At 42.5% G+C, this 27,368-nt stretch overlaps 1 protein-coding gene across 5 annotated transcripts in view; it reads right to left on the bottom strand.

The window, feature by feature from the left end:
• Positions 1-897: 897 nt before the first annotated feature.
• Positions 898-27,368, bottom strand: part of camta1a (calmodulin binding transcription activator 1a) — a 509,355-nt gene continuing 482,884 nt past the window's right edge. For 2 of the 5 annotated variants that reach the window (XM_066670607.1, XM_066670610.1), the window contains 13 exons: positions 21,127-21,317; positions 20,780-20,976; positions 20,103-20,181; positions 19,635-19,974; positions 17,622-18,109; positions 16,556-16,734; positions 14,598-14,835; positions 13,585-13,656; positions 11,914-11,934; positions 11,374-11,573; positions 9,835-9,909; positions 8,564-8,594; positions 898-5,578 (listed from right to left, as the gene is read on the bottom strand). In XM_066670607.1, the coding sequence (XP_066526704.1) occupies positions 5,546-5,578; positions 8,564-8,594; positions 9,835-9,909; positions 11,374-11,573; positions 11,914-11,934; positions 13,585-13,656; positions 14,598-14,835; positions 16,556-16,734; positions 17,622-18,109; positions 19,635-19,974; positions 20,103-20,181; positions 20,780-20,976; positions 21,127-21,317 (2,144 nt within the window). In that variant the 3' untranslated portion in view covers positions 898-5,545. Of the gene's footprint in view, positions 5,579-8,540; positions 8,595-9,834; positions 9,910-11,373; positions 11,574-11,913; positions 11,935-13,584; positions 13,657-14,597; positions 14,836-16,555; positions 16,735-17,621; positions 18,110-19,634; positions 19,975-20,102; positions 20,182-20,779; positions 20,977-21,126; positions 21,318-27,368 lie in introns of all 5 variants that reach the window. The other 3 variants (XM_066670611.1, XM_066670608.1, XM_066670609.1) reach the window with 3 other exon arrangements.

Here is a 27,368-nt window from a genome sequence, read left to right as displayed (position 1 = left end):
CCCAGTAAACAAGGAACGTCTCTGGACGTTCGAAATAGGTCTAAAAGTAGTCTGTCCGTCAAGGACATATTTTAAACGTCAATGGACGCCCAAATTCCATCTTAATAAGTTAGTTAAGTGGTGACCAATCGATAACGTCAGTGGACGTCCAAAACGCGTTTTATACAAGTAATTTATTTCGGGACCAATTAATAATGTCAATGGACGTCCAAAATACGTCTAATACTCGTTTTTTCAATGTCTGGGTTTGGACGTCTTTTCAACTTTCATTTTCAACCTTAAGAGAACGTTGATTAAATGGCAGTCATTACGTTATTTCAACGTTGAATCAACGGCTAATTGTTTACTGGGAAGCCATAAAAAGCCAGAATGTACCTGTTGTAATACTGAATGTTAGTGCAGTACCTGCTGTAAGCTGAAACTGAAATTTTGAATAAGAAAATGTGTTATTTGTCCCCAGTAGGGACACCGTTTTTTATATTCAATTAAAATGGTAAAAAAAATATGATCAAAACTGTACACACTTTTGTTTTTATGGTGAGAGATGCTGAATATTCCATTTTATTATGTTCCTCAGTAAGTGGGTTTATGAGCTTCTGATTTACTCTTCCACTTTCAATTTTTTGGGGAAATAACTTTTACTAGTGCTGCATTGTTTATTTTTCCCCAAAGATCAGTTCTTTTACTGGAGTATGTATTTAGGCTCTGCTACTTTTTGCCTCCATAGCAGAAAGCCAGCGCTCTTGGCCAGGAACCCAATGCTGCAGTTTCGGCCAAGGTCCAGCAGGCGGCGCTGTTAACTGTGTTAAAACATTATAGCTCTAAGTTATCATTCGATATTCAGTATAGACTCACAAACTACTCATTCTACAGTGGCCTTTTCTTCATTTTCCCCCTTTTTATTATTTTACAGCAGAAAGAATATAAAGCATTCAGAAAACATCTTTCATATTTTAAGGGCAATTCAAAACATTTTGCATGGCTTCAGCAGCTGAGTTCTCTTTTTTTTTTTTTTTTTTAACATATCCATCGATTCAGTGACGGTTTTACATGCACAATTACAAAAATAAAACTTACAAACTAGGGACAGGGAGAAAGAAAGAAAAACAAACTTAACATTACAAAAATAAATAAATAAATAAAATAAAATAAAAAAAAATTAAACTAATACAGCTGAAAAAAATTGGGGAAGGGAAGTAAAAGGGCTACATAACAGGGAAAGACAGAGAGACAGCTAGAGAGGAGAGAAAAAGAGATCTAACACTAGTTATACATGCAAAGTGTCAAGGGCCCCAGTAGCCTGGAATACAGGCAAGACTGCTATTTTTCTGGGTTCTGAAAGTGATGAAAACGTGCAGATCTGTAAAGGGTGTCCTATAAACTGCTGTCCATAAACTAGACCTACTGAATGCTAATCTCGCAATAGCCTACTGGCCTTTTGCATAAGTTGTGTGTCAACTGCATGTCCAATTGTATATATTTTTTCTCCTTTAGGGGTTTGCAGGCCTCGATTTCATGAGGCATGTTTATTGCTCTGAGTCCACAAATGGAGAACATTGTGGGACGGATTCTGCTTGGGTTATCTTTACCCTTCTTAAGTTTGGGTGCAGCTAAAGGAAGAAGAGGAAAGGTAGTCTCGGTAATGACAAAGAAGTGACAGAAACAATTGCTAATCTCAGCTGAATACCTGTTAACTAAGCTTTAGGCCTAGGGTGAATAATCACCGTGTTCTGAGGGAGGTCATTTTGCTTTTCAAAGAGGTTATCTCCTGCTGTGAACGTTGTCATGCTAATATTTCTCAAGCACCCTGTTTCTAAACTGTAAATTAAAAAGTCACAGAAAGGTGGAACTTCATTAGAAATCAAGTCAATGTTGTTATTTACGTTGTACTTTTATTCATATGCTATATCTATCAATGGCAGTGTTTCGGTCTGTAATGTTAGCATTTACAGGACTGTAGCTCACCTAGCACTATTTAGCTTTCCGCTACCAAAGATGCTGATCTCTCTAATGTGGATCAGAGAACAGAATTCCCACTTTTGATGGGTTCTTATTCAGGGACAGTGGTCGTTCGTATGGTACAACAAAATTAGCCCAACGTGATTAAAAATGAACAGCATGAGGAGAATTAAAATCACAGTAATTTGATCAAGACTGGCTCTGGCTCTGTTTTCCCAGTAAGCAGCAGCTGATTTCTCCAGTGACCTGCTCCACTTCACCCTCCCCAGTTTTGGCACCCTGAGTAAAAATACAAAAGTGAGGCTAACTTTTCACTACGCTAGGAGATTCACTCAAAAGACTGTGGTTATCAACTGTCCGTTAGTGCAACGGACACTTCGACATACGTTTAGAAATGGACACAGCACTGTCATGAGTGGACGTGAAGATGTGTTTTGACCAGCTGATGTTACTGAAAGCTAAAGAATGCTAAGCAGGAGTGAAACTGTGTTAAAGATTAATGTGAAACTCAACTTCAAACTGAACCTCGTTTGAGAAATTTCTGTGCCACCCCCCAGGAAATGTGAATACTGATAGGTGCCCATCAATCCACTTCGCTGTAAGTCGCTCATCTCTCTCCCATCCATTTTGTGGAACCCATGTCCTTCAAGGTTCTATGAGCTACTAAATCAACGTTGCTTTACAGAACATTATTTCTTCAACAAGTCTACCTGACTACCGAATCTACAAAAATAAGCATGCTTTGGGTGCTGTTTATTCACCCGGTTATCTATGTTTCCCATGCAAGCATAATAACACCTTCTTGAGTTGCCATAGCAGTGCAATAGCTGACAACCTAAACTGTCTCTGGAATGAATGAATGAATGAATGCAAGGCAACAACCACAGGTCCTTATGGTTTCCACTGGCAGTTACAATAGGCTCTAGACTTAAGCAAACTGAGCATCCTGGTAGGTTGAGTAAAAGAAACTGAGGGAAAATAGAGGAAAATTAACACATGGCAACAGAAAAAACCCACTATGATGGAGAACGAAGTTATCTTTACATTACCTAAGTCACCATTCATTGCTAAATAAAGGGCAATTTATCCTTATTATTATAATTTTTTTACATTGCATGCTCAGTGAAATTTGCTGCAGTTAAAATATAATTAGGCACTTCCCACATTAACAATCTGAAACCACAACATACACATATATCTCCAACAAAAATGTCCATAACCAATACCAAATGTTACATAATGCTGTAGAAAACAAACAAATTAATACAGTTTTAAAGGAAAACGGATTTTAAGTAAATACAAAAATGCAATTCCCTTGTTTAAAAAAAGAAATATGAACTGTTTTTAACCTTAAATACCTTACTGCAGGTGTTTCCCTATTCAGACGTCCATGCTCTAGTTAGGCACACCCCAAACGACGCTGGAACATGTGACAGAAGCTACTTCAGCGCCTAAATGTGCAAACGTCTGGTACAAAGCCAAAGCTCAACATTGGCCAAACCTTTGGGTGTTTCCCAGGATCCTGTGATGCTATGGTTTTTAGCACCGTCTTTAGCGTTCTGTAATGCTCCGACAGCATCACTCCTCTGTCCCTCAGTGTTACATTTAAGGTTTTATAGAGGGAGCATAGATTAGATCATGACAAGACAGCAGCATTATAGTTTTAGTGTTTTCATGGGGGGAGGAGGAATGTTGGTTTTTCCTCTAATATAGTGAGTTTATGCACTTTGAATTGAAAAAAACCTGTAAATTATTTTCATTTATGATTAACGTGAGACAAAAACAATAAAAACTACTTATCAAACACTCTGGCACTTTCTGTTTTCACTGGTCAGTGGTGATGAGATATGAGGAGAGAGTTAATGTTGACCCTATTGTAGTGTATGATCTGTTCAGCGAAGATGAATGTCGTTTTTCTCATAAAGCAGTAGCATTCACATTACTTGGCACCAATGGCAAAAAAGACTCTTGGTAGCCCGAGAAAACAAACAGATGTAAACATAACCCTTTTTGCCTAATGATAATGCTGTTTTCTTCTACCTCATAAGTACGGTATTTTTCATATCTGCAGTAAGGTCATGCTTTAGCAAAATGTTCTTCTCAAGAACATTCAAAGTAAAATAAAATACTCTTATAGTGAAATAGTTTTACAGAGCATAGCCACTAATGCTTATTTTTTTTAAATCATTTTTCCCCATATCTTTGTTTCTCATGCACATAGCTCATCTTTATCCCAGGTATTTACAATATATACAAAACAATACAACCATACTTATTAGGCATTCAAACAAAACTATACAAATTTTCAGATTTCAACTCTGACCTGTTTTGACCCCTTTTATAATGAATAAAATAATATATTTCTAAAATACAATCCCATTCAGATAAATGTTTGCTTCACATACTGTACCAGCGACCCTCTTTATGTACAGAAACCGCTCAGTTGTCAAAAATATGGATTTGTCTAAACCCCAGCTATGGGGCTAGGTTAGGGACCCCTTCAGAGAATCTCTAAAATATCAAGGCAATGTATGTGTTCTTCCTTCAGAGGACAAAAGAGCCTATGAAGTTGGTTTCGTCAGAACAAGATCAACATCATCAATGACTGTTACAAGATTAACCAATTGTTTTTATACTTAAGGCGACTGACGACCCATAGCGACACGGCCAATAGCGATGGCGTTAAGTAACTCCACTACATTCATGGAGATTTAAAACAAATCGAAGGACAAAGAGCTAATGTTTGCAGAGGCATATCGGTTACATGTTCATACTTGTTCTGCTCATTAACAATTTGCCTGGACTTGACAGGGTTGAGTCCAGTTTGACACTCGGAACCAAACTTAAGCATGAGTCACAACATATTTAAACAAATGATCAATACATTAAATCGTTTTCTCTCTGTTGGACCTCAACCTCTAGACTGAAATGTGACCCATGTGCTCTCACATTTACATTCATTAGGTTGTCCCATCTATTCAGTTAGATGATGGGCTGCAGCTGTGTGGAACAGAATCAGGGGAGATTACCGATTTATTTGTTTGATATTAATCTGTAGGGTTATGGACTGAAAACACGGAACGAATGGATTACCAACATTGTTTTTTTGTTTTTTTTGGTAAAAACATTGCTCTTCAGATTTTTGCAATAAAATACAATTTGGGCCAGGTCCTGCCAGGTTTCTGCATTGAGTCCATATTTTTTCCACTGTCTTTCCAGCAATCTGTATCTTCTTTCCATAATTCCTCAGGCTGTTCAATCCCTTTCTCAGCAAAACTTGTTAATTCGCTCCAAATAAAATCCCAAACCAGTCCATGAAAAAGTGCAAAAAAATGCCACTAAGCAAATGTTTTTCCTCCAGTACGTTAGCTCGTTCCCTCTTAAAAGAAAGACAGAAGGAAGATATGAAAAGGAAACACTGTTGTATAGTAGCAGGAGTCAGTAGTACTGTTTAGTTTAGAGTTGCAGTCTTCCAGCTGAATTCATTTTTTTTTCTTTTTCTTCTTTTAAAACGTCTGAAAACAGAAAAACACGAAAAAAGTCTGGAGAGTGATGTCACATTGTGAGGGGGCTCTTCTGGATACTCTCATGTTCCCTGGCCTTTCTCAATTCGCTCACTCTGAAACAAAACATACACACACAGGGTTAACATGAATAGTGGACTAAGGACATTATACAACAACAACAACAACAACAACAACAACAACAACAGTGGGAGACTGCATTCAACACAACAGTACTCTGCATATCCTGGTAAAATAGGTGTTTTTTCATACAAAATACTGTTATATTTTTTTTCAATGCGGACGATGCACGGCATTACAGCATGTGAATCAAGTACACTTTTCTCTTATAGACTGTATAAATGATGCCATTCCCAAGCATCTACTACAGTGTATAAAAAATAATTCTGAATATGCATTTCGTTTTGGTGCAAAATCCTCAGTACAGAAGTTAACGTATTGTATTAATTAAGGCTGTGAATGGAACTGATGGATCTCCAGACATAAACCTTTTTTGCGAATCCTGTGAATCCTGGGAAATAACTGCAAATATTTGATTGTGAACAGAGCTGGAAAATGAATCATTTTACAATGAAATCGCAATTTGAATGTTTAATGGTAAAAGCGGATTAATCCTAGACTACATTATCAAGGACAATGCCTTAAGAGTTAAATGGGGATATTTACCTTGTATAAACCCAATCAAACACTACTGTGTTCTTGACATCAGCCACAAATAAATGACCATCTGATCTGATTCTGACTTAAAACAAAATCTTCTTTGTTATAAAACCAGGCCAGTACTTAAATGTTCATTCATTCATTTTTCATTCATTATCTGTAAGCGCTTATCCAATTCAGGGTCGCGGGGGTCCAGAGCCTACCTGGAATCATTGGGCGCAAGGCAGGATTACACCCTGGAGGGGGCGCCAGTCCTTCACAGGACAACACAGACACGGACATTTTTGAGGCGCCAATCCACTTACCAACGTGTGTTTTTGGACTGTGGGAGGAAACCGGAGCACCTGGAGGAAACCCACGCAGACACGGGGAGAACACACCAACCCTTCACAGACAGTCACCCGGAGCGGGAATCGAACCCACAACCTCCAGGTCCCTGGAGCTGTGTGACTGCGACACTAACCTGCTGCACCACCGTGCCACCCCAGTACTTAAATGTATAGAAAGTAATTACAATTTAGATCACAATTGCAGCACTAGTGTAAAAAAACTGCAATTGGAAATTTCCCCCAAATTGTTCAGCTTTAATTACACAGTTACTACAGTTATTATACAGTCCCATTTTATGAAAATAGTGTTGTATTATATAATAAAGATAAAATAATATAATAAAGACAATGTATTACAACGTCAATGTTACACTAATGTAGTCTTTGAAGTCTTGCCCAATGACTCATATTGGTGTACAATCGTGTTCCTGTCTGAGCTGGGCACTAAACCCTAGTCTGTCACGCAGATGGCAGTGATGGGTCACACTAAGCTGTAACAAAATATGCAAATCAAGCTCTTTAATTCAAACATGCTTTGAGCTTGTTCCATTTTTTATAACATTTCTTAAAACAACACCTTGCAACGTGTCATTCTTTGTGATATATAGGAACAACAGCTTAAAATAGTTTTCAGCACATTTCATTGGCTTCATAGATTCAAACAGAAAACATCAAAGTCCTCTTTTCCTCCCTTTATTCACAGAAGGATAGCGCTTTCCTGCTCAGTTTGACAGCACTCTGTGGAGGACAGTTTCTCTCAGTTCATACAAACACCTCAAATGAAGTACATTATTAACTAGGTCTGAGGAACACTCTGTTGATCTCGGCAGTGGCCAGATGATTTGTCCTAATCTTCTGTTCCGACCAGTGCTTAGTGTTATAACACACTCTTTTCCTGAGTCACTGAGAATCAAATAGTAAACCAGCAAACACGTCTAGCTGTTCATTCAGCACAACGCTCAGTAACCGAACACCATCTCCAGCATGCCTGTAGGTCAGAGAGCAAGGCCTTAGGTCACCTCCCAACATGCAACACAGGTAACACTGTACAACCTCACCCTTCGTTAGGGCTGTCACAATTAATTGATTACACTTGGTTATTCAATTTAAAATCAGTGATTAAAAATTATTTTCTAAATAAAACAGCAGCGATAAGTTGTCGTTATCCATTAAAAATGATGCATATTTGACATATTTCTATTGTGGTTTTTAGAAAAGAAAAAGCATTTTGCAGAAGACAACACTCTTTATTTATTCATTAAATATTTTTGTCGCCATGAGATTGTGCTTAAAATGTTCGGTTTTGAGCGACAGGAGAACGTTATACTACGATAAAAACACTTCTGGACTGAAACGATTTGAAACTGTTGGAAAAATGAAGTAAGAAAAAATAAAAATAAAAATAAAAAATTGTACTTTGTTGCTTCTGTGTAACTTTCTGTTGAATAAAGGTTTTCAGTCTTTTGTAACGGCCACTACGGCTGACAAACGATGGACTGAAATCTGTCGTTATCTGTGATATCTTTCAAGAACCAGCTTGGTTTATGGCTGTTCTATTAAGACCTTATTTAATTCCTTCATTTCTTTGAGATCACTTGATTACTAACACAATCAATAGTGACAGCCCTATTTTCCATACGTCAGTTCCCATAACAACACAACAAAAGGAGGCAGTCATTTCCAAAGGGGAAGAAGGGGTTGCTTGTTTAGTGTAGTGATGTCACTGGGGTTAGTTTACGGCATGTTGCCACACTTGTTCTCATCTCAAGTCTTTCAGTCCATCTGCGTTCCAGTCAGCAGCTGTCATGCAAGCAGGCATCAAGCAAGAGTGATTGAGGGGAGAGAAAGGGAGAGAGAGAGAGAGGGAGAGAGGGAGCAAGATAGGGAAAGGGAGATATATATATATAAAGGGAGAATGGAGAGAAGAAAGTGTCAGATGTATGACCAGAGAAAGAAAAGAAGGGTGTGTGTGTGTGCGTGTGTGTGTGTGTGTGTGTGTAAGAGATAGAGAGAGAGAGAGAGAGAGAGAGAGAGAGAGAGAGAGAGAAAGAGAGAAAGAGAAACAGACTGGGTTGCTGAGGCTGCACTCACCCGCTTGAACAGTCTATGGTCCATCAAGGGGCTTCGCATTAACAGCAAAACAATAGCAGATAGCTATTAGCACACAGTACGCATTATGAGAGAGAGAGAGGGGGCAAGGGAAGGAGCCAAATGGAATGGGATAAAGTGAGGAGGAGTGGGGGTGGGGGGTGGTTCCAACTCATACTCAACACCTCCATAAAAAGACTCTTCTAAATCTCTATCTGCTGTATTTGTAGCATTCTCTCAATTAGCACAGACAAGGACTTCTCTGAAAAAATACTAGTGGTTGGCACAGTGTTGTGTGTAACGCCACTGCCCTTCACATGGCAGACTAGATCTTCCCCACTTGAGCATAACACCATGCTATACCAATAAAATTCTTTGGGTTAGCCGTCTAATGCTATGTTAGCCTAATTACAACAGTTTAAATTGTAAGTTGCACTGGACTTCAGCGCTTCAGCCAAATCCCAGTAAACATTTAGCCGTTGATTCAACGTTGAAATAACGTAATGACTGCCGTCTAATCAATGTTCTCTCAAGGTTGAAAATGAAAGTTGAAAAGACGTCCAAACACAGACATTGAAAAGACGACTATTAGACGTATTTTGGACGTCCATCGACGTTAATAATTGGTCCCGAAATAAATTACTTGTATAAAACGTATTTTGGACGTCCACTGACGTTATCGATTGGTCACCACTTAACTAACTTATTAAGATGGATGTTGGACGTCCATTGACGTTTAAAATATATCCTTGACGGACAGACTACTTTTAGACCTATTTTGAACGTCCAGGGACGTTCCTTGTTTACTGGGATAAACGTAAATGAATACAACTAAAAACAGCTACAAGTGAACTTGCCTATTCATATTTACTGTGAACGTCAGTGGCTTTTCCACTTCCCTAAGTACAGGGACACAGCAAAATGATTGTCTGTGATAACTGACCACATGATACTGCTCTGCAGATAGAGATTAGGGTTTAAAAAAAAAAAGCTCTGCAGTGTTCCATTAACATAACATTACCGTTGTTTCCCTACACTCCACCTCTGTGACGATGTTGCGGAGATTAAAACATGGAGTGTAACAGACAAAAGCATGCAATTAGTTCACTAGTTTATTTAGTCATGGTGTTGTGCCAGTGATTCAGGTGGCTTCTCAGCTGTGCTTGCTGCTGCCGACACATAGGATAGTGTAGATAAGAGCAACTGTGTTTGTGTGTGTGTGATGTACAGAGGGCAAGCTGCTGCCAGTAGGGGGCAGTGCGAGAGGGAGATACCTGTGGCGACAGCGGCGGAGGAACCGCATGATCTTCCGCGCGGCCTGGTCCTGTCTCTTAGTGAGCAAACTGCTTCTGAAACATAATCAAACAGCAACACTCAGTACTTGTAACATCTTCTTAAATAATTAAGGACGTAGTTACAGTGCAATGTAAAAAGTAAGAGACAGCCCTGCCTTAAGTTATTTATTAAAATATGGTGGCCATATTTTGGTATTTAAAAAAGGACACAGGCTAGTTTCCTGTTTAGGATGCTGAGGGTGGGAGGCTTTAAGTAGGCCTAAGCTATAGGACCAGGGTAGTGTGTGTGTAAATATTAATAAACACATCAATCAAATAAAGTCATTTAAAGTCAAACTATGTGTTTATTTACATTTGCCTTTAGGAAATTTTAGGTTGCTTTCAGTTGGCTGTAGCTGGAAGCAGTTTGACCAAAGTTTGTTTAAAGCTGTATGAATTGACTATAGAAACAAACCCTGATGTAATTCAGTGTAAAATCCCAGACGTGATATTATTCACTTCCATACTGAAGGCCAAAGCCAAAAGAATCGAAATGTAAAACACGAACACACATGAAGTTAAAAAATAATATTGAAAACATTGAGAAAATGGTACTCCCAAAATGCATGGAAGATTTACATGTATCTATTTTTAAAAAGCCTTCTGTCTAATTGTACACACACACACACACACACACACAGTCCCGCTCTGGGTGACTGTCTGTGAGGAGTGTATTGTGTTCTCTCTGTGTCCGCGTGGGTTTCCTCCGGGTGCTCTGGTTTCCTCCCACAGTCCAAAAACACACATTGGTAGGTGGATTGGCGACTCAAATATGTGTGTGTGTGTGGCCCTGTGAAGGACTGGCGCCCCCTCCAGGGTGTATTCCTGCCTTGCGCCCAATGATTCCAGGTAGGCTCTGGACCCACCACGACCCTGAACTGGATAAGCGGTTACAGATAATGAATAAATGAATGAATGAATATATAAATATAAGTGGTATCAAATTAAGAAAATGTAATCGAGTTAATCACAATAACATTCTGTGATTAATCACAAGTTAAAACGTCTTAATGAATTAACTTGGAGCTCAAACAAATACATGTGTAGAGTGGTATGCAGTAAATAAATGTTAGAGGAAACAGTCCTTTCTACTTAAATTTAACACTTCAGAGAAGTTGTGTATGATATTTAAACTAGAATCACTCAAGTGGTAAAAGTAAAAGGTTCAGAGAGGTAGTTAGCATCAAACACAAATGAAAATTGCAGTGCACTGCTCATAGCTCAGACAATAAACACCTTTATATTCCAGCTTCAGTTGTGGAACAACTGCTTATCAATTTAATACCATAATCAAACACCTCCTTCACGTTGTTACAGCTCAAAGCCCAGATCCCACCCCTGCTGTAAATGAGAAACAGGTAAACTGATGACTGTCACTAACTGGGAGTGCTAAGGATAATAAAAGTTCAAACTGTGTGTATGTGTTTAATGTTCTGAGTTGTGTGTAGGAGTGCAATGTTCTGCAGCAGTGAGTGGTACCTGAGTTTGTGCTGCACCAGGGCGGAGGTGGGGCTGCATCTAAGGGGGCGGAGCTGACGGACCTCCCTGTAGCTGCGGTAGTATTGCTGGATCAGCACGGCCGCCCGCCGACTCTGCTGGAACTTCTTCTGCTCGTGATAACTGCGGAACTTACTCTGGATAAGGATGGCGGCCTGCGTCATCTTCTTATAAAGTGCATACTGCCACAGAGGAAGGTGAAGTTTACACACAGAGAAGACAGGAGCACGCAGGTCTAGGAGTAGTAGCTATATTTAGATTAAGACTCTACTAAAAGAGTTCGACTTAAATACATTGCTTCAGAATATCAATACAGATTTTACCACAGTTCAGAGAGGGTACAGTTAATGTTTAAAAGCACCCTGAAAGCTCAGAACTCATCATGATTCTTTTTCAAACACTTTGGTGAGAGGAACACTGAATATTGTGGCATTTGGACTTGTGTAGGTATTAGGGGAACGTAAACAATGATGACAGTACACCTCTTTGGATTTTGTTTAGTGTTTTGTTGTTGTGAGTTACCTTCAAGGCTATCCATGTTAGCTTGGAAAAGAAGAGAAGATTGGTCTGAGATTAGATAGAGAATGACTTGAGCGTGTTATGTTAACTCAGAATGTAGGATGGATGGAAGTGTCACACTCTTGCCCTGTTTCTTGTGTTCCTGCTTTGTATTTGTCTCTTTGTCTGCCATGTTTTGGTCCTGGTCTCCACCTAACCCCACCTTGGTCTCAGTGTCTCCACCTGTGTCCTCTGTGGTCCTGCCCCCTCGTTATCATTCCCAGGTGTTACTCTGTGTTCCTGTATATAAGCCCCCTGTTTCAGTGCTGTCTTTGGTGTACATTTCTTATCTTGTTCTTGTTGGTCTCTGTGAATGTCTCGTCTCGTCTCGTGTCGTCTCATCTTGCTAGTTCTGTTATCTCTTGTTATTCCAGGTTAGTTATTAGAGTGTTTATTAGTAATATTCCCTGTCCCAACTTAGTCCTGTTTTATTTGTCCCTTTATAGTCGTAGATTGATTCTATTTGTAGTTCTACTATTTATTGGATTACAGTAATCCCTCACTACTTCGCGGTTCATCTTTCGCGGATTCGCTACTTCGCGGGATTTTTCAAGGGGGCTTAAGGCTGCTATATCGCGGATATTGAGGGAAAATCTAGGAAAACCATGAAAGATGTGTAAATTAAAAGTATTTTTTTTATTATTTACATGTATTAGACTAGTGGCACAGTGGCGCAGCAGGTAGTGTCACAGTCACACAGCTCCAGGGGCCTGGAGGTTGTGGGTTCGGTTCCCGCTCCGGGTGATTGTCTGTGAGGAGTTGGTGTGTTCTCCCTGTGTCCGCATGGGTTTCCTCCGGGTGGTCCGGTTTCCTCCCACAGTCCAAAAACACACGTTGGTAGGTGGATTGGCAACTCAAAAGTGTCTGTAGGTGTGAGTGAATGTGTGAGTGTGTGTGTTGCCCTGTGAAGGACTGGCGCCCCCTCCAGGGTGTATTCCCGCCTTACGCCCAATGATTCCAGGTAGGCTCTGGACCCACCTACCCTCCAGTAACAGGGAGGGTTTTAAAAGTCCAAGTACTCGTTAAATACATAAAAAAATATCTTTCCTGTACTTTGCGGAAATTCGTTTTTCGCGTGTGGTCTTGGAACGCATCCCCCGTGAAAAACGAGGGATCACTGTAGTTGTTTATGTTGTCTCTCTGTTTTCCTTGTTTGCAAGTTTCATTTTGCAGTCAGTTATGTATAGTTAGCTTTTTTTTTAGTTTTCTTTTGTTTTCATTAAAAATCTGTGTTATTGCATTTGCGCCCACCTCCATACCATCCACATCCTGTGACAGGAAGTGGAAGTGGAGCCCTTGTGGGCAATTTAAGAACGTATACAACAGTATTTTCTTGAACCTTGTTCTGGATCATTTGTTTTTAAGTGATTTCTTTAGAGACAAATTAGCTTCACTGGCAGATACGATACTTTTGCCTATTTCAAACATTATGTCTTGAAGAAGTCCAATGATCGGCCAAAATAATGAGGTACTTTCGTCAAATAAAATGACTGGATCTAGAAATGTGTTGGATAATCTCTAGATATTCTTACAGCATCTCCCCAGTGTATCCCTGGGGCTTGTCTGGTTTTTCCTGACAGTCAGCAGTGACACTGTGTCAGGGTTTGTCTGAGAGCTGTCACTTAGAGCACCTACCTGTTTATATTTCCTGTAACAGCGCTGAATAACAGCAGCAGCTACTTCCTGCTGCTCACGCAGCGGGCGTCCCTGCAGGAGAACAGAGAGAAGAGAGATTAGAGAGGACACCAAAGACCTTATCCTACACTGACCAGAGGGAACCAGGGAAAGAGGACGTGAGCAGGAGGCTGGAAGGAGTCTGAGTGAGTGAAAGAAATGATGAGCAAGGAGGAATCGTGTAAGAGAAGAGAACAAAGACGAGAGAGTGAAAAGAGACAGGAATAAAGGTAGGAGGATAAAGAGGGATTGACAGAAAAAAGGAGACCTATTAGACCTATATATGGAGAGAGAGAGTGTGTGTGTGAGAGAGAGAGAGACCGTGAGTGAGTGAGTAAGTGAGTGAGTGAGTGAAAAGCAGGTGTAGTGGACATGAAGCCCCCCACAGCTCTGCTTCATCTGCCAGATCTCAGGGGGCAGATGCCTCTGTGTGCCAGGAATCCACAAGAGCAGTGAAAAATCATTACACACAGCCATGGGGGGTAGAGGGAGAGAAAGAAAGTGAGAAAGAAAGAAAGACAGAAAGAAAGAAAGAGATCAATGCATTCACTCCTGTAAGCCATGCATGCTGTAGCCACCTTTCCATGCTGAAGCCTTTGGGACCCACTGCTGTCTCTGAGTTTGTTTAGGTAAAAATAAAACTTAATAAACAGCAAAGGGCGTGTGGAGGAAAGGAGGATAGAGGATGTGGAGGACGGAATTGATTCTCCCCAGGGTGCTCCGCAACTGCCCTCCATAACCTCACCTGCCCACACAGCTCCTTGCGCTAAATTGTCCCACCAAAAACAAGTAAGGACTTTGTATATATTCTAGTGCACACGTTCTGACCTGTACCTTGTACTCTTAGACGGACGCTCTCATCATGTTATTGTGGTGGACTAATGGAGTGTTAGGAGTCATTCCTAAGCACTCTCACTGACCAAACCATTGTCTGCTATGTGCGGCAGAGTTTCCCGCTACACTATTCCTTGTACCTTGTACTTCCGGAAGGCATTCTGCACCAGCCGGGCCGCCTCGTACAGCTCCCTCTGCTCTGGGTCAGATAGGGTCAGCTGGGACAGCTCTCGCTCCACCTTGCTGTTGGAGGCACTCAGGAACTCGCTCCAGTCAGCTGGCGATGGCAGGGTGGTCTTCTCAAAGGGTCCGTCACGTAGTGGCGAACCTCCCGGGCTCATGCTGGGCTTGGTGGTAAGGGGTTCACTGTACAGGGACCTACAAATGACACAAAAACAGAGAGGAGTTGGTGTTTTCTAAGTCAGCCATAGTCCATCTGTGCACAGTCCGTCATATCTGCTGTGTAAATATGTACTCTTCTAATTGTCTTAGTGATAGAAGAATGATAGCCTAAGGTCATCAACTGGAACAATACTTGAATAAAGCTATACATTAAATATTACTGGCTTAAGTACACAAGCATAAAACCTTATTGGAGGCAATCTTTCTTATTGGAGGCTTCCTATTGGTCCTTAAATTGTTCACACAATAAAATGGCCTCCGTGTTTGTTTTCTTGGGTAAATCTTCAAACTGTGCTTGACTGATAACACCCATGGTACAATGTAAGAGGCACATACAGTGGCTAAATACACAGCTAAAGCTACACTAAGATTTTCAATGGAAAATCACAAAATGCTGTGTAGGACCAGGCTTAATCCCTGTCTGGGAAGCCACACCTAAGAAGTTCACATATTTTCTGTGACAGTCTTAATTATGTTCTTAAGATTGTTCTCGAGACACTCTTCATTGTTTTTTTTTCTTCTGGCAATTGGTAGTGAAGCCTTTCATGCTGCATTTTACAGTGTATACTGAGCTAGAAGTGAGGGTGGAACTCCGAGCCAACAGAAAAACCCAGATTCAAGTTCATTGTACTGGCGCCCCCTCCAGGGTGTATTCCCGCCTTGTGCCCAATGATTCCAGGTAGGCTCTGGACCCACAGCGACCCTGAACTGGATAAGCGCTTACAGATAATGAATGAATGAAAGTTCGTTGTTTTCCTAATGTAGAAATGAATAGTATTTGAAAAAAAAACAATCTCCAATCTCTTTTAATTGTAAGATTTATTCATTCATTCATTCATTCATTCATTTTCAGTAACCGCTTATCCAGTTCAGGGTCGCGGTGGGTCCAGAGTCACTGGACACAAAGCAAGAACTCATTTCTTCCTACTCTCTCAAAACTACTGGACAGCTTCACATGCTTGGAGGAGAACACTAAGTGCCAATTCTGTTAAGAGACACTGTGAAGGAAGTCTCAAGAACTGTGCCCTATTCTCTACATAGTGGAGTATTTTGGCGTACAATTCTGCCATATTGTAATGGTGTCTGAAAACTTGCATGGTGCACAATTTTTAGCAATCCCACAATGCACTGCAATAAATAATATATGAATGATGTTCCACACTGGATAGTGGATATCCATAATACGTACATGGTGATGTTAGGTAAAAGCCGGCATGAGGTATTGTCAAAAATCATTCACGATCCTCTTGAATTCAGTTCACTATATTAGTGCAATATAGTGAGTAAAGTATGGAACAAGTAGTAGACAGCCATTTACGGACAGCCTGACCAGGGCGGCACGGTGGCGCAGCAGGTAGTGTTGTAGTCACACAGCTCCAGGGACCTGGAGGTCGATTCCCGCTCCCGGTGACTGTCTGTGAGGAGTTGGTGTGTTCTCCCTGTGTCCGCGTGTGTTTCCTCCGGGTGCTCTGGTTTCCTCCCACAGTTGGTAGGTGGATTGGCGACTCAAAAGTATCCGTGTGTGTGAGTGAATGTGTGTGTGTGTGTCTGTGTTGACCCGTGAAGGACCCCTCCAGGGTGTATTCCCGCCTTGCGCCCAATGATTCCAGGTAGGCTCTGGACCCACCGTGACCCTGAACTGGATAAGCGCTTACAGATAATGAATGAATGAATGTTTCTGACCAGTGCTTCTCACCTTAGATGAATGATGCTGGGGAGCTGCTCCACATCTCCGAGGTAAGTGGCCAGCCAGCTCATGGTGCTGCTCAAACCACTGCTGTCCAGAGGCACCGACTCCACCTCTGCAAAGTTCTCCCTCTTTATGTGCTCTGGAGTGGCCTCGATGATATGCTCGGCCAAGCTCATCATGTTCGCCTGCCAGTGGCAAACACACACACGGTTAAAACACAGAGCTCTAACTGCACATGCAGCTGAAGATTTAAAGGGAAGTCTAAGTGTGTTTGCTGTGTTTGCGTTTGTATGTGTGTGATTGCCTGTATGTGTTGTGTCTAGGACTTGCAGGCGAACGCATACACATATTAACAAACACTCCAGCATCAATCTTTCATTAGTGGCACCATTGTGTTTACTCCGCACTGCCCTATTCCCTCCTCCTCTCTCTCTCGGCTCAGAGTGACAGAGATGAATGGAGTTGGAGGAGCTCTTGGCCCTGAGGGCAGATCAATCGCTGGAGTTTATTATGTGGTGATGCAGGTCCGGGCCAGTGAGCAGGGGCCAGACAGACTGTACTCTAATGCCGCCTTACACACATTAATAGGACGGATGGCCACTCCATCTATTTTTGATTTTCTTATTTTGATGCTTTATTTCTAAGGTCTGCTCTGGATCGTTTTCATCTTTGTGGACACAAAGGGTACTGAAAGGTGAAGGCCAGTGAAGATGCCATGTTGGATGAGCTGAACAAGAGCATTGTGATGCATTGGGAATGTAGAGCTGTTTCCAAAATTACAAGAAGGTAAATTAGGGCCTTAAAAATGTAGCACTGTGTCCAAGATATTTCAGCTGGAAAAAGAAGGGCAATTCTGTGGTGTGTGTTAAAGATATCTGGCATCCATAATCCACTGTTAACAAACTAATTTGCTTGGCAGCCCAGCTGTGTATTGAAATTGCAATTAATTATAAACTCATGGATCTTTCGAGCGATGTCATTGCTTGTTTTCAAATGCACCTTGGCACGGTGGAACTACATTATGGTGATTTTACCACAAACCCGCTGAAGAGGCCGCCATCTGGGTTCTCACCTGCAAGTCCTCCATGTGTGAGAGGCAGTCCTGGTTCTCCAAATCCTCCTTGTAAGAGAGCAGCTCAGTGTCTACCATTTCTCTGTCTGTCATGGTCAGCATGCTGAGAGGCTCCGCCCGCTGACGCAGCCGACCAGCCAGCTTCTCCTTCCCTATGCTGCTTCCACCACCTCCTCCAGGTACCTTCCTGTACATCTCCCGTGAGGCCCACTTATGCCCCCCTGCCCGGAAGGAGTTCAGTTTAGCTTGTGAGATGCTGCTAGTCTCAGGGCTGTGGTCAGGGCTGGTGTGGTCAGCAGGAAGGGCTGTGGCGCTGGCCGTGAGTCTAGAGAGCTGCTGGTGCTCTAGGCTCAGGGGCACTGACATGGATTTATCCGGCCTTTTCTGAGCCACTTCTGGGTTGGGCTTGTGTTTTTTCGCCGCGGGGAGATCTCGCTGACACTCGCTGATGTAGTAGCTGGACGGCTCTGACCTTGGTCGTCTCAAGTCTTGACACAAAAAAGGAAGACACGCAGACACAAGAAATAGACTGTTAGGAGTGGATCATCGTGCTTTCAATTACATTTACACTATCTCTGAGGTGCTGTTAGAGCTAATCCCAGGAAATAGGCTGTTGAAATTAGATTCTGCAACAAGTGCTGCTCACTCAAGTGAAAACGAGTGATGCAGCAAGACATTAAAGAGATGTTTCTGCCAAAAATGTCATCTGCATAATTTCCCTTACCCCAGAGTTTGTGTTTGGGGTCTGAAGTTTGCTTCACTAAGTTTTGCTCTTGAGCTACAAGGCTAAGAAATAATAGGAGCTTAAAGGCACCATTTCAGAGTCATGCAAACTGCACAAATTAATCATCACACACTTGGCTTGAGCTGTTAGAGGGACACCGCGGCCAAAATGAAAAGTTGTTCCCTTGTTATTTCTGATGTAAACATGTCGACTTGTCTTTACAGTGTTGCCATAGTAGCCTTGAACATTAGATTTTTTGGTTTTAAGATGGAAACCCCTTTCTAATCGTATATTTTGACAATGTGAGGTGCTTTTAAAAACTACAGCAACCAGGTATTACTTTTTTTTTAAGCAATGCATGCTGTTTGAAATGGGCGGCACGGTGGTGCAACAGCTCCAGGGGCCTGTAGGTTGTGGGTTCGATTCCCACTCCGTGTGACTGTCTGTGAGGAGTGTGGTGTGTTCTCCACGTGTCCGTGTGGGTCTCCTCCGGGTGACTGTCTGTGAGGAGTTGGTGTGTTCTCCACGTGTCCGCGTGGGTCTCCTCCGGGTGACTGTCTGTGAGGAGTTGGTGTGTTCTCCACGTGTCCACGTGGGTCTCCTCCGGGTGACTGTCTGTGAGGAGTGTGGTGTGTTCTCCCCGTGTCTGTGTGGGTTTCCTCCGGGTGCTCCGGTTTCCTCCCACAGTCCAAAAACACATGTTTGTAGGTGGATTGGCGACTCAAAAGTGTCCGTAGGTGTGAGTGAATGTGTGTGTGTGTGTGTGTTGCCCTGTGAAGGACTGGCGCCCCCTCCAGGGTGTATTCCCGCCTTGCGCCCAATGATTCCAGGTAGGCTCTGGACCCACCGCGACCCTGAACTGGATAAGGGTTACAGATAATGATAATGCTGTTTGAAATGTATATTCTTCCTCCAGCAGCATGCTAAGGAATATGGAGCCCAGATACTTTTATTGGTAGGACAGATCACATATGTATTTAGTAGCCTATTAATCAATAATTAATTAATATAATGTATGCTGAAAATTGATGACTGAAAACTTATGGGTTCTGCCAATCTAGGCAGTGATACACTACGTATTATTACATTACATAGTAAACGCTACTTTTATGCAAGATTTTCTGTTTAAATTTCATACATTGTTCATATTTAAATAATAATAATGTATCATACAGATGCTAGAATACACATCAAGAAAAGCAAGAATGTGACCATTTAAAGACATGATGTACACTTCATTTCTAAATTAGATTTCCGTCTTTCCAACCGGAAAATAAAAGTGCTCTCACCAAGGGTGAGGTTGCTGGGGTTAGTGCTCGTGGTGGTGATTGCTCCACTCTTCTGCCCACTGGGGGTCACCATGCTGTCGCTAGTCCAGGAGACCATCCAGCTGTCCGAGGTGGGTGGGTCAGGGTTGGGGGAGAAGGCCATGCGGGAGGATGGTGGCTGTTGCTGCTGCTGCTCTTCTCTCTGGAGCTGCTCCAGACACTCGGCCAGCTTAGTGTGGCCGCGGGAGCGAGCGATGGACAGGGGCAAGCGCCCCAGGGAGTCCGGGATGGCCAGTGCTCTTCGGTCCCATTTATACAAAACCACAGCCGCTTCAAGGTGACCCAGAGCACAGGCCCACATCTACAGAGAGAGACACAGAGCAGAGGAACGGAAATGCAAGATGTTTAACATGAAATATGTTTGACAACAATGTAAATTGAGCAAGAGATAGATGCCTTTTGTATGAACAGATCTGATCAAATGCTTACCAAAGGTGTACAAGAGAAGTGGTCTACATTGAGGGGGTCCACCTCAAGCTCCAGATCAATGCTGTCTGCATGTTTAGTGCTAGAAAAGCAATCATTATAATAATATGATTTAGTTTGTTACAGAGCATTGAAGAAATATTATTATTAGCACAAGTGGACATCTTATATGTGGAGTTAGTGGCCTATATTTGGAGTTACTTGGATCAGTGCAGAAAATGCAACAATCCAAATGAGATAGGACTTTGCATGTCTTTTGATACTGTCAAAGGGGATCACTATGAAACTATCACATGGGGGAACTGTGAAACGTGAAAGGGACACCTCTGAAGAGAGAAACTTCAACTTGGACGAAGTCCGGCCTTGGCCTTAAGTGAGGGAATGCCTCAGACCCGAAACCGCAGTCTCAAGAGACAGCAATCAACTCAGCGGACTTGGCAGGTGAACCCAATTTGCACAGTTTGTAGATAGTACGTCTGCAATGCAGTCCAGACCCAGTTCACAAACCACCATAAAACACACGGCAAGGCCACCCTGTTTGTACTAATTGGTTTGGGTTCCACAGGTAGCAAGATGCTCCTTCGCTTAAGGTCAAGGCTGCCCTATTCCTCCAGGTTGGAGCTCCCCAGCACAGGGCTGTGTTGAATAGTGGACCACAAGCTGTCCTCCTGTAGACTTACCGCCACTTGATGAGAGTCTTGATGAGAGTGGCATAGCCCTGTCCTGCAGCCAGGTGCAGCAGGGTCATTCCCCGGAAGGTCTTGGAGTGGATCAGATGTTTGGATTTGGCCCAGCAGGCACGGTTCATCATCTTCTCACACACCACCACCACGCGACTTTCAAAGGAACTGTTCGCTTGGCCCTGCGCTGACACACACTGTGGGCAAAAGAGTGTTCTGGTTTGAATAGAGACTAGCTCGACTACCTATCTGCATGTATTTACAGTGATTTAATTCTCACATTTATTACATATTAGGATCATGATCAGTTAAGGTCAGTTGAGGGCATCTCCTGTATCTGACAGTACCTGAGACTGGCTGTTACTGCCATTCCCTCCATTTCCACCTCCCCCGGCTCCTGCACCTCCTCCCACTGCCCCTGCTCCAGCGCCTCCAGCTGCTCCATTGCTCTGCTGCTGGTGCTGCTGACCGGCCATCTCTGCCATCCTCCGCTCCATCTGCTCCAGACGCTCCAGGATGGACATTCTGAACTGGTTATCTGCAACACAGCCACAATCATAATGAATAACTACATATCCTCCTCACTATCCATGGGTTGCAAGTAACAATTTTCAAAGCACCCGTTCGCTCGGCCCTGCCCTGACTGCATCCCAAATAGTGCCTACACATACATCCCTATGCAACACGGTGGGATCCTTTACTCCCCTGACACAAAGAGGTGGTGGGTTTCTGTGCTTCATCCTGTCGAAAGACTCTGTCCAGCACAGGGGGAGGAACTGTATATAAAATAAATAATATAAATATTTTTTTTTCATATGTTTGTATTAGTGCTGGCGGCACGGTGGCGCAGCAGGTAGTGTCGCAGTCACACAGCACCAGGGGCCTGGAGGTTGTGGGTTCGATTCCCGCTCCGGGTGACTGTCTGTGAGGAGTCGGTGTGTTCTCCCAGTGTCCGCATGGGTTTCCTCCGGGTGCTCCAGTTTCCTCCCACAGTCCAAAAACACACGTTGCAGGTGGATTGGCGACTCAAAAGTGTCCGTAGGTGTGAGTGAATGTGTGTGTGTGTCTGTGTTGCCCTCTGAAGGACTGGCGCCCCCTCCAGGGTGTATTCCTGCCTTGCGCTCAATGATTCCAGGTAGGCTCTGGACCCCCGCGACCCTGAATTGAATAAGCGCTTACAGATAATGAATGAATGAATGAATGAATGCATTAGTGCTGTGCTTTGAAAACAGACAATCAGTGTCTGATATCGCAGCCACTCTAGAAAAAACAAAATGTAATATAAAATAATGTGATTAATCAAGAAAATGATTAGAGACAGACTGTGACACTCTAATGCAAACACAGTTTCAAAAGGTTTGGAACAGTAGATAAAATGCAAATAAAAAGAGGTCACTTTTGATCCCTCAGATGGCACTGCATTAAAACCTGCTTCTGTAATTCATAACACCACATGGAATCAGGGATATTTTGAAAATATTTCATTGCTGCTTCTACAGCAACCAAACAATTGTAATATGCAAAATCTAAGCCATTGTGTGGTACAAAAGATGTTAACAGCAATCTAAAATCCAGAAGAGTTGACTACAATTTCACCATTCAGCTCTCCTCAAACAAAGGCACCAACTGCCTTTCCAAAGTCAAACTCAAAGCTGAGCTCTGGCTTACACAGCTCCAGTAAAACAGCATGGTGGATTTACTGGCTCACCCACAGTTATGAAAGCATTCTGCTCAAGGGTTTGGCTCACATTCGGTTTTTATCATTCCTTCCAAACCATGGTTTGGACAGTTGATTCTATTCAGTCATTATCCTCATTGTCAGTCGTCAAAAAGCTGTTCTACTGTTCAGAATATTTACAAACTGATTAACAAAATAAACTGGATTCTAGTGAACAGATCTGTGATGTGGTAATGCTTTTTTCTTGCCCCATCTCCTAAACATGTTCTGAATATATGAGAATTATCACAAACACAGTGATAAGATTGCAGTGTTGTGGGTCAGTGAGTCGTGTAGTGGTTGTCTTCAGCTGCTTACTCAGAGTACAAAATCTGAAACAATACAATTTAAACAGTTTCTGTTCAACTACCATTCAACGTGCCATTTCAACTACCATTTAATGAGTACTGGGAGGTCCAGACCAAGAATGGAGATGTTTCCTGCATTCACATTTGTGTAATCAGTGAATTTAAAAATGTAAACCTGAGAAATTACTGAATCACGATAATGACACATTGAATATTTTCACAAACAGCACATTGATCTTGGTTGGCTTTGGTCCACTCAGTAGTTAGAGATGCCACTGTGTCCAGGGTGACAGGCTGCTTAGCTCTGGATGCGAATGCAATTTGTAACTAGGTCAAAATCTCAAACCTCTAAGTGTTTTGGTCAGTTACATCTGTTTGGAAGGTAATTATATATAATATATAATCTTTAATCAAGATCTTGAATCACAAAAGTCTCTTGGACCAGTCAGAGTCTACATTTATTTTAATAATTTTTAAAATCAACGTAGTTCTTCAAATGGAGGTCACATTTTCTGGGCATTCAAATTTTATTTCTAAAGCACTTGTTTAAAGCTGGTGTAGGCACAAAGCAGCTTTAAACGATTCCATGTCTTAGCCCGAACTGAACTTGCTGAGGTCACAGTGGCAAGAAAACTCCCTCCAAATTAGAAGAAGAAACCTTGAGAGGAACCAAGACTCAAAAGAGGAGCCACCCTGCTCTGGCCAACAAAGAGCAGAGTATAAACAAAGAGCAAAGTATATAAACAAAGAGCAGTGTATAAACAAAGAGCAGAGTATAAACAAAGAGCAAAGTATATAAACAAAGAGCAGTGTATAAACAAAGAGCAGTGTATAAACAAAGAGCAGAGTATAAACAAAGAGCAGTGTATAAACAAAGAGCAGAATATAAACAAAGAGCAGTGTATAAACAAAGAGAAGTGTATAAACAAAGAGCAGAGTATAAACAAAGAGCAGTGTATAAACAAAGAGAAGTGTATAAACAAAGAGCAGAGTATAAACAAAGAGCAGTATGAATGAAGAGTTATGGAGTTAAAGTGAGTGTGAACATACGTCCTTTTTTCACTAGACTTGTCCTCATATTTGGGACCTAAAATTGCGATTTCTAAATTGCTAATAATGTCAGGGATGTTGCTGTCTGCAGGCTTTCCCCTGTATCCATTCTTGCCCTAAGCCCTAAACCCTTCCTTGAAGTGTGCACTTTGATGATGCTTGATGACATACATTTATGTTGTAGATGTTATAAGTAAGCAAAAAGGGCATGAGGGTTCAAGTGTTCTAGGGGTCATAGAGCTGAGAGTAGATTTGGACACATTTTCTTCGCACGCCTTCAAGTGTCTACATCACATACGGCTTAAAAAACAATCGCTGGTTTCAGCTGAGCTCCGCTCAACATTACAGTGCTTTACTAGAGCCTTGAAAGTTTTTAAGGTCCTTTATCAAAATCTCTCCTTCATGTGCCATTGTGTTTCCGTGACCCACGAGCCTTTTGTTTTCTGCAATATGCATAAACTGAAAGTAATTTCGTCTGTCCCTATAACGACAGGAATACACGAACACATCTGACCGTTACTGACTTTTTGTTTAACTTTAACTTTACAAGAAAACAGGTGAGATTCCTGGAATATAAACCCCAGAGAGTGAGGATAGAGGCTGGGTCTAGGTCTCAGCAATGCTCTATTCCTTTGTCTGGTATATATTTCATGTGGTTGACAAAATGTGGTGCTTGGTTTTAGTAATGCTACACTACATCACAGCTAAACTATAAAGTTAGCTCCTGTCATGATGAGAGTTTTCTGCTGTAAATGAGACACTTGAATGTCATTTCAGTACAGTGCTGGTTTTGTAGTTTGGTATGAACAGATAAACAGGTATTACAGGTTTTCATGATCGTAAACTAATGGAAATGAATATGGCTTGTTAAAAAGTATCTGTTTATGTACTGACATTCAACAAAACAATCGCACGGTTATTTATGCATTTTACCCCCCTCCCCTAAGCCCATGCTTCCCACCTGCCTGAAGTGTCCTCTTTTTTTGAAAACCAAAATACGGTCACCCTAGTGTAGTAGTCTATTATATTGTGTTATGAGTGTGTTAAGAACTGTGTTAATAAAGTATAAAGTGAGGTTTTAAACATCAAGCATGTGACATCATGTCAGTTTAATGAATTATTACCCCAACACCTGAGCACTAACGCAGTACTGTTGCATGACAGAGAAAATTCTTAACGGTTGATTCAGCCCCAGTTCTTATATTCCAAAATTGATGCAGTGCATCACTACATTTGCACCTCCATGGGGTAACAGAAGGCCAGTGTGGGGCAGGTGCGTGTGAGAGAAACACATGGAGCGAGTGCACACTGCAGCACCGCTGCAAAGCCTGCCTGAGCATCTCTCGCTGAGGTGCTGCTGCCAGGAGCCTGTTTCTGTGGCAACCTGCTGCTGAGCAGTAACTAGGCGACAGGAGCGATGCTGCGTGTCGCTCGTCGCAGCATTAGCATCAGCCTATGAATGAACGGGGAGAGCGGGACCGATGCAAAACGCAGGAATGAGGGGAAGAGGGGACGAGAGAGAGAGAGAGAGAGAGAGAAAGAGAGAGAGAGAGAGAGAGAGAGAGAGAGAGAGAGAGAGAGAGAGAGAGCGACACTGTCTAACACCACAGATAACACACGTACTCTCGGATAGTCGTTGTTATGCTGCTATGCCAGAAATCCCAAATCATGGAATTATTCCTTGATGTTGAGTAGAATCTGAGGTCTTGGATCATGATGTGGCGTGCTCCACTGCAGTGGATTTGGTGCGTCTCCAATAAAGTTGTGGAAGGGTCAGAAATGTTGGTCACAATGTGATGCTGTTTTAAAGCATGAATAGATACAGCCAGCAGACATTGACACTGGACAATTCCAGACAGGAGGAAACCCACACAGAAACACAGCCAGTGACCCGAGGCAGGGGTTTGAACCCACAACCCCAGGACCATGGAGCTCTGCCACTACCAGCAGCACCACTGCCTGCATTTTTTGGGCTTTAAACTGAAAATATTAGGTGTTAACATTGACATAAACAAACAGGGCCATGCTGTTGTTCGGCAGGTATTTAACCTTTGACACCGTACAGTTTCAGTGTCGAAGGGTCAGTGTGTGATGGGTTACCTGGAGCGTCAGTTTGGTGATTCACCCTTTAGAGGTCATGTCAGCTGTCACTGTTCAACAGGACAGTGGATGGCTGACTGGGAAATGGCAGCAATCACTTATGTTAAGCTCTGAATCACTCCAGTGATAGGAGAGAGATTGCTATTCTGAGCACGAGCTTTAAATCCACAGCAGGGAAAGGCAAAGAGTCAACTCCACTGCGTCCAGCAACTCTCTAAAGTCTCGCTTCGACTGGGTCCACCGCTGCTGCTCCACTTCCATTCACAGCAAAGGAGAATCCAGCACCACTGGGTGGTGGCTGTTATTACTTGGGTAAAATGATGGCATCCATCATCAGTAGCCCCACAGAGTTCTTTGTGACTGTGTGTATTAATGTGTGTGTGTGTCTGAATGCAGCAAAGGATTCAGTGCACTCCATGAAGTTGGAGAGGAGACTGGTAGGTCAGAGAGATGGAGCTGTTCTAAGTTAGGGCTTATGCTATGAGGTGAGAGAGAGAGAGAGAGAGAGAGAGAGAGAGAGAGAGAGAGAGAGAGAGAGAGAGAATAACCAAGTGAACGAGAAGCAAAAGGAGAGAGACACAGAGGGAGAGAGTGAGTGTAAATCAGAGAGAGCGAGAACAGGAACCAGAGAAAGCGAAAGAGTAAATGGACAGACAGCATGGCAGCAGCACTTAGCAGCAGCATTTTGACATGTCTTTGTTCAGACAGTGCTGCAGTCTGCTGCAGTGCAGATGATGTCATCTCCACCTGCTGCTGCGAGCACGCTCAGAAAGCCACGCACCAACACTGCAGAGGGAGAGGGGCTAGAAGGAGGGGCCCACGGCGCAGGGGTGGAGCCTCCAGCAGCTCCACCAGTCAGAGCAGAGACGGCAATGTGACACCGTCCTCCACCCTCCCACTCCGTCCTACTACAGGGCTTCTGTGACAGCCTGTGATCACTGACAGAAATAACAAGGCACAGGGCAGATATTTAGTCTTATTGGGGGCAGCACCCCAGGAGATGAGCATGAGTTTAGTTTCAGCTCCTGCAGTAAAGCAATGCTTATACAAAGCAGACCATCTCTTCCAAACTCAGCTGTATTCCTTTTCTGCACCAGTGGACCATTTCACACTTAACGACATGTGTTCTGGACTGTGGAAGGAAACTGGGGGACATTCCGAGAGTGAGACACAGGGAGAACACGCCTAACTCCTCACAGACTGTCAGCCAAAGTCGGGTTTGAGCCCCGGAGCCCGAGGCCCTCTGACACACTTATCACAAGCACTGGAGTGGCTAATATTTCCTTATTATTATTCTTTTTTAAATCAGTGATATTAATAGTTGAGTTAACAGCATTTAATTTTCTGAGAAAGCTTTAATCTAAATGTTGGAACATTGCTGTGAACATTTTGTTGCATTCAGCCACATACATTA

Source organism: Hoplias malabaricus, chromosome 5, assembly GCF_029633855.1.
Source record: "Hoplias malabaricus isolate fHopMal1 chromosome 5, fHopMal1.hap1, whole genome shotgun sequence".
Classification (NCBI taxonomy): domain Eukaryota; kingdom Metazoa; phylum Chordata; class Actinopteri; order Characiformes; family Erythrinidae; genus Hoplias; species Hoplias malabaricus.
This window is presented reverse-complemented; position numbering and strand designations above follow the sequence as displayed.